This window comes from Aulonocara stuartgranti (assembly GCF_965226115.1).
Source record: "Aulonocara stuartgranti genome assembly, chromosome: 14".
Lineage (NCBI taxonomy): Eukaryota > Metazoa > Chordata > Actinopteri > Cichliformes > Cichlidae > Aulonocara > Aulonocara stuartgranti.
Window position 1 is genome coordinate 3,538,796 of NC_138950.1, and position 7,384 is coordinate 3,546,179.

The 7,384-nt window shown below is 41.0% G+C and overlaps 1 protein-coding gene across 1 annotated transcript; it reads right to left on the reverse strand.

The window, feature by feature from the left end:
- Nucleotides 1–561: 561 nt before the first annotated feature.
- LOC309688506 (ras-related protein ORAB-1-like) lies at nucleotides 562–5,274 on the reverse strand. The gene is made up of 6 exons (XM_082504301.1): nucleotides 5,241–5,274; nucleotides 3,765–3,837; nucleotides 3,596–3,691; nucleotides 3,371–3,466; nucleotides 3,144–3,275; nucleotides 562–1,038 (listed from the first exon to the last, which is right to left on the reverse strand). Exons 1-6 carry the CDS (start codon nucleotides 5,252–5,254, stop codon nucleotides 811–813), a joined length of 639 nt encoding a protein of 212 aa, XP_082360427.1. The 5' UTR covers nucleotides 5,255–5,274; the 3' UTR covers nucleotides 562–810.
- Between the last annotated feature and the right edge of the window lie 2,110 nt (nucleotides 5,275–7,384).

A 7,384-nucleotide genomic window follows, 5' to 3' on the forward strand; every position in this document is an offset into this window, starting at 1 on the left:
AGCTGACTTTTAAAAATTTGAGGGGAGAAAAAAAGGATGTTAATGATATTTGTGCATTTTCATGTTCAGTGGTTGATCTCCTGTCTCAGTCAAACCACCAAGATTAGCTCATTTAAACCATGAAACAATCATCTTCTAACTTTAATCACGCAGATCAGGATCAGGCTTTCTTTTAATATCATCTTAAGAATTTCAGTATCTCTTTATATTTTCAGCAAAAAAGACCAACTTCAGATATCTTTATTGACATAAACAAACACCAAGCAAAACACAACAGGAACTGGTTAATAAGTCTGAGGCATTTATAGAAACTTAAATCATACAGTCAGGTTGCTTATATCAGATAATTAAAGACTGTGCGGCTGCTAATTAACATTCAACTATTGCTATTCACGAGAGCGGTCCTCTCTGCATTTCCAAATCGTGTCACCTACACTTGAATAGACCCCACCCTGTTTGTTCCTTTGGCTGAGTGCTCTGATTTCTGCATGTTTGGTCCTAGTTTATTATAATGTGCTATAGTTTTCTTTTTATTTAGTTTTACTTCCATTTCTCATTTTTAAAATAAATGAACATAATTGTAAAAGGAAAAAACGTCAACCTCTATCTCATTCAAAAGTACCAAGCTCAAAAATATATCATAGTCAAGTCAAAAATGTGTTTTTCTTCCAAAGTCATAAATGTCAAAAATATGCCAATATGTGTGCCTGTAACACTCAGTTAATGAGTCCTTCAACCAGACAGCTGGGTCTTTTTCAAATGACACATCTGTCTCATCAAGTAATAAATATTTGTGCTTATGTTTCCACCTCAGCAGCAGTTATTGGCCTCCTGCGTCTGTTTTTCCCCTCCCAGCCACAGGGGGGCGCTGTTGATCTTGGCGGTCCTGGCCTCTGCTGACTCGCCCTCCATGCCCCCTCCTTCACTGGCCAGACGTTTGTGGATCTCAGAGGCCATGGTAAGGAACGCCCTCTCCACATTATCAGAGCTCTTCGCACTAGTCTCCAAGCACGGGATCTTCAGGGACGAAGCCAGGTCCTGTGGATGGGGTCAAGTCTTATTAAAAGCAGCAAGTGTGTAAACACCACAGTTTAAAAGCATTTAATGCAACAACTGTAATTCTAAAATTCGATTCCAGAGTAAAGTATTACATGTAATTTGTACTCCTGGATTAAGAGTGAACTGAGTAGTCATTCTGAAAAAGAACCCTAATCAGACTTTTGAATTATTGATGAGTCAACATTTAAATATTGTAGTTAGTTCACAAGTTTACATCTGGTACTTTTCAAAGGAATTTAGACATGAAAGCTACAAAGTCGATGAACGCCTGGCCAGACTTGGCACTGAGAACACTGAGCCTGTTTTCATTCAAATACTGCCGGTTTGTCAAAGCTCCTGGTGCATGTACAAGATGCCCACTGGTCCAAAGAAGCCCCTGTCAATGACCTGACTACTAATTCAATCCAAATCACAACAGCATTAAAGTCTCCTCAAGGTGCTTTTTATTGTAAGGTAAGGACCGTAGGGATGAAGGACAAACTTCCTTTTAACAAGAAGCAACCTCTGGCACACCTGAGGGTGTGGGGATGAAGACGGGACAAAAGACAAAGCCAGAGATTAATAATAACTAATGATTAAATGCAGAGTGATGTGTAAACACAGTGAAGAAGAAACACCGAGTGCATCATGGGAAACCTCCGGCAGCATGACCTATTAAGTGTAACTAAGGGAGGATTCAGGGTCACCTGATCCAGCCCTAACTACTTGATGAAAAAGGAAAGTTTTAAACTTATTCCTGAAAGTAGAGAAGATTTCTGTTTCCCAAATCCAAACTGGGAGCTGGTTACCCAGAAGATGGGCCTGAACGCTGAAGGCTCTGCCTCCAATGCTACTTTTAAATATATGAGCTTGCAATCTCCTATCCTTTCAAATGGTTTGCTTCTTAGTCCAAGTCTAGATTTGGAACAGGTTACTAACACGCTGAAGTCTCCCTGAGAGACTCATAGTTAGTTGCTCCCCTCAAATTGACTCTTTGGAGTCCTTAGAGTCAGTAAGAGAGGGCCAGTCTGTATCAGTTTGTAATTGAACGGGGTTAAGGTGTCTGAACCTCATAGATCTGATAAATGGACTGGTTCATATAAAGAGCTTTCCTACTCTAACTGTGCACACTTTATACAACTTGCCTCATTCATACAAGCATTTTTTCCTATGCTTTTCCAAAGTTAACACTTTCTATCTAACAGTCACACACATTTATACTCCATTGGATGCATCGGAGAGACTCCATCAGAGGTAATACCTTGCCCGTAGATATTTGGCATGCAAAATGGAGCATGACAAATATCTTTGGGACCAATCTTCTGATTAGCAGATGACCTGCTCTACCACTACTGCGACACCAAGATTAAGAAAGGAGTCTCAAGAATTCCTCCCCAGATTGTATGACAGTTACTGCAGCACCGCAATCTAACTCCAAATGACTTAGGTGCTAGGCAGTCCCACTTTTAGATAGAAGTATACCCAGAAAATACCCAGTTTGAAACCAGCTGAGTTGTCCCAGATGAATTGTGCTCATTGGTGCAGACTCAGTCAGAGGGACTTCAGCGTGTTAGTAACCTGTTTGCATTTATAAATGAGGTGGTAATTTTTTGCCAACCTTCAACAATCTGCCTGAGAGTGATTGCAGGTTGAGTGATTAGTGGTTGAGTGCCAAACATCTGATCGCAGCAACTGTTTGCAATCATTCGCTGAATGTGAAAAATCTCCACACAGTCACAGGACAACCACCCATTCTTACTAGTCACAGTGAGGTTGTCATCCGGTTTTAGTGTTACTGAAACATTAGGCATGATTGTCGATCTTCCTAACTTGACTACTTGCTTCCTGCCTCCAGTGCTGCCACAGTACGTGTGTCTAAGCACAAAGCCAGACACTTTGTCCACGATGCTAAAACCTTCTGATAGAGATATGTGATGATGTCAAAATACCAGTGTGCTCATGTCTAGAATTATTTTGGAAAGAAAAAAAAAATTATTTCCCATTTTAAGCTTCCACTTAGTTTTATGATGCTTAATAAAACCACAGGTGTGAAGTTATTTCTAAGTATTTGAAGTTAAGCCTCTTCGCTGCACGTAGCCTGTTACCTGAGCAGTGGCAGCATCCACCACTTTCTTACTAACGAGGTCAGACTTGTTTCCCACCAGCAGCCTGGAGACGTTTTCACAGGCGTAACGATCTATTTCATCCAGCCACTGCTTCACATTGTTAAAGGATTCCTGAGGAGAGAGAGAGAAAGCGAAGCAGCAGGAGGTCTGGAGTTCATGTTCAAATGCTTTTCTTTTTAGATGATGATGAAGACATACACACTGACCTGCTCAGTGACATCATACACAATGATGATGCCGTGAGCTCCTCTGTAGTAGCTGGAGGTGATGGTTCGAAACCTCTCTTGACCTGCTGTGTCCCACTGAAGGAGTATATGCACACACGTAAAATAGCACTGAGGCTAACATTACACAGTTTTTTTTAAGACTTTCATGCTTTGAAAAACAACTTTATGATGTTCCCTCACAAAACCGCTTCGCCGTTTCCTTACAATCTGTAGCTTGACAGTTTTCCCATCCATGTCAATGGTCCTGATCTTGAAGTCGACCCCTATGGTAGAGATGTAGCTTTCGGTGTAGGTGTCATCCTGCAGCAAGCAGTTAAGTGTTAAAAAGGGAAAGTGAGCGTGTCTTTGTGTGCATACGTGTGCACAGTCTTACCGCAAAGCGCAGCAGCAGGCATGACTTTCCAACTCCAGAGTCACCGATGAGAAGAAGCTTGAACAAGTAGTCACTGGGAAGCAAGGAAGACATGCATGAATGAACCACTACAGAGGTTCCATCTCAGATGTAAATGATGTCATGCCATAAAAAGCTGCATAATTTAAATGTTGAAAGCCAGCTAGCAAATAACACACATCAAATACAGCTCTGAATGCTGACATGAATTTAAGAAATGCAGAGGGTGGCACACTTGCAACCAGATTTTATTACATCTATAACAAAAGTCAAGGGTTGATCTGATATTTTGAATGTTTTATGCTCTAAATTTGGAAGATTTTTGTTTTTTGCTTTCATATGAACTAAATATCGAGTGCACAGTGTGAAGGTTGCAAAATCAGTCGTGCTGTTTGCTTGTAAGACTTGCAGTTTTTCACTCAGTGCAAGCACCATGAAGTGCTTGAACCACAAGTCAAATGAAAGTGTGAACCTTGGACAGATGTTAGCTCATCAGGAATGGTTTATCACAGTCACTAGTTCTAGATACTGAAACAATGTTTCACCAGTAATGTCATTTTGTGTAATCACAGGTAACAACGTGGTCGTCACCAAGAAACTCCTTTTTTTAAATGTCTAACTTTTACCCATTAAAGATACAAATTAATGAATAAGAAGCAAGCTTTTTGATAGACCGTGAATAAAACCATCCACACTACACAGTTTTCCATTCAGTTTTATTTTCATGTAAGAATTTGGAGCTACAGCTTAAACCGTGCCCTCCTGGAACCAGGTTGTTGATATTATTACAACTGTTTCTCAAAGCTGGCAGTAAAGCAGCTGCCTGGTAATACTAGATGGATGCAAATTATTGTGTTGTATTTCTGAATGAGTAGCATTAAACCAAAGTGGTTAGCTGCTGCATTACATAGTTTATGGACACATAAGTCACAGACGCAAAGTCGAACCTGGGATCAAATGTCTTTCTGTGTATGGTTTCTTCTGTAGCACTCTTGTCTGCGAGAAGTTACAATTTGTCTTTGTTCTGTTGAGCACCACTAAACAATACCCATCTGCCACAGAGGCCTAGTGAGCCATTGCAGATTACCTACAACTGAATGCCTCCAATTATCTACTCTTTTTGCTTTTTTTCTACAAATTGATAGAAACATGCAGCAAATCTATGGACGGACATAAAACATTAATTCATCACAACTTACAATTTACTGATAAGCTCAAATTAGACACCTCAGCAATAAAACTGGCTTGTATGTCTTTTTAGACTGACATACGTCTGATACGACTGATCTCTAGTTACAAAACAAAGGTTAAAAACAAGGGTCGGGCATGTTACACATGCTTAAGTTTTCTCCTAACTTTCCATGTCAGCAGCCAGTGTTAAAGACCAGGTGTCATTTTATTACAAGCTGATCATTTCATCTCGGTAATGCACTGCGCAGAGAAAGAAACAACACTTACTATTCAGGATTCATGATCAACGAGGTCGGCCCAGTTGACGCAACAAAAACAGAAACACCTGAAACTGAATCCTGAGTCTGAAAACAGACAGATAATCTCTGATGCTGCGTCTGTTTCTGTCCCGCTGGAGGGCAAATGGCAGAATAAGCCAGAACTGCCTGCCTCAAAAGCTGACTGATGAGCTGACTGGTTCAGATGCATTATTTATTAATAAAGCCCAGTTCAGGTTACACTGAGGACAGCACCTAAAACCAAGGTACACACACACACACACACACACACACACACACACACACACACACACACACTTGTTTTCATATCTTAGTGAGGACATCTCATTGACATAATGCTTTCCCTAGCCGCTTTCTCTAACCATCAAAAATGAATGCCTAATCCTAACCCTGAGCCTAAACCTAACCTTAACCTAACTGTAACCCTGACACTAAAACCACATTTTGAGTGTGAAAAATGCCTTCAAACTTGTGGGGACAGGCATTTTGTCCCAACAAGTGACTGTTGGTCCCCACAAGTATAGCAGCATTCCAATTTTCTGTCCTCACAAAGATGTCTAAACATGTATACACACACACAGACATAAATACATCTACACAGTCCTGTAGAAAATTTATTTTTACCCACTTTTAAGTCTCAACGTTCAGCTGGTTTCTTTGCTGTTTCCACTGTGCTGTGTTGCTGTGGTGAGCGGCATGAAACTGTGCCTCTGCTCTGCACTCATTTTGAATCAAAGTGACAGTGACTCCTGTACCAACTGCAGCTCTGAGCTTCTCAAACAAACAAGAAGTTCTACTGAAACCAAACAAAAGCAGCCAAAAGCAACATGGCAGCTGTCCGCAGAGCGACAGAGATGCTTTACAGGGTTCATTTCTGTTAAGGAGCCTTTGCTAATGTAGTCCATCCATCTTCTTCCACTTATCCAATTCAGAGTTGTGGGGGTGCCTGTGCCTATCCCAGCTGTCAGAGGGCAAGAGGGAGGGTACACCCTGAACAGAATTACCAATTAACCTCATCCCATGCATGTCTTGGACTGTGGGAGGAAGCCAGAGTACCCGGAGAGAAACCACACAGACTTGGTGAGAACATGCAGACTCCATACAGAAAGGCCCCAGACCTTTTTCCTGTGAGGCAACAGTGCTAACCACAACATCTTTATACTGTCCATGACAACAGTTCAAACGAATTTGTTATCAGAGAACAGCCACGATGCTTCTTAGCTTAAATATTAAATTTATATGGGGTGACCATGTTCTCTAATTCTCCTCCAAACTCCTGACTGTCAGGAGTCATTTCAAGAGAGAGTCTAAACATGTCCTTTGTGACATGTATGTGATGGCAGAGGGTGGACTTTTGCCAAAAAGGAAAAAAGAGGCCTAAAATGTGTGAGGTGCAACCAGTTTTCTTTCCTCGTGTGGCACACAGGGGAATGGAGTCTGCTTCAGACACATCCTCAGTCCTGGAAACACATGATGTTATTACATGTGCCCGGCTGAACCTGGCTCCATCAGTCGTCTGTGCAGGGCAGCTCTCTCATATTTCTTCCAGTTGGGGGAATTTTTCCTGTCGTCCCTTTTCCTGTTCCAGCCCACTTTTCAACCAATCAACATCTAGCCTATGCACAGCATCATCCATGCTGCGCTGAGTTTTTTGGAGGACTACACACCACCGTGGGTTCATTACTCTCTGCACAGACAAATACTGACAGACACAAACTCAGTACCATAAAGGTGAATGCCTAATGTGTCACCATTTGTGTGCCATGCTCATGAATATGAATGAGAGATGTAAGCACTTTGTAGAACCAGTAGAGTTAACAAAGAGTCGAAAGTTTAGAGGATTAAACTGTTTTCTATAATGTTTTATAAATTGAACTTTCACATAATGCTCGATAGATCCATAAATGTTATGTCTTTAACCCAAGTAAACCTCTTAGTCTTTCAGCTCCTGCTTTCCTTTTTCTCATGTTCTCATTTCATCGCCCCTCTCCTGTTGGTTTCTTCTCTACTTTTATTTCTGCTCATCGTCAGTTTTTATCCTTTTCTTTCCCTAACTATCTCTAATCTCACTTTCCTTTCATCATGCCTATTCTTTTCTTACAGTCCTCTTTATAATAACAATAATATAACTTA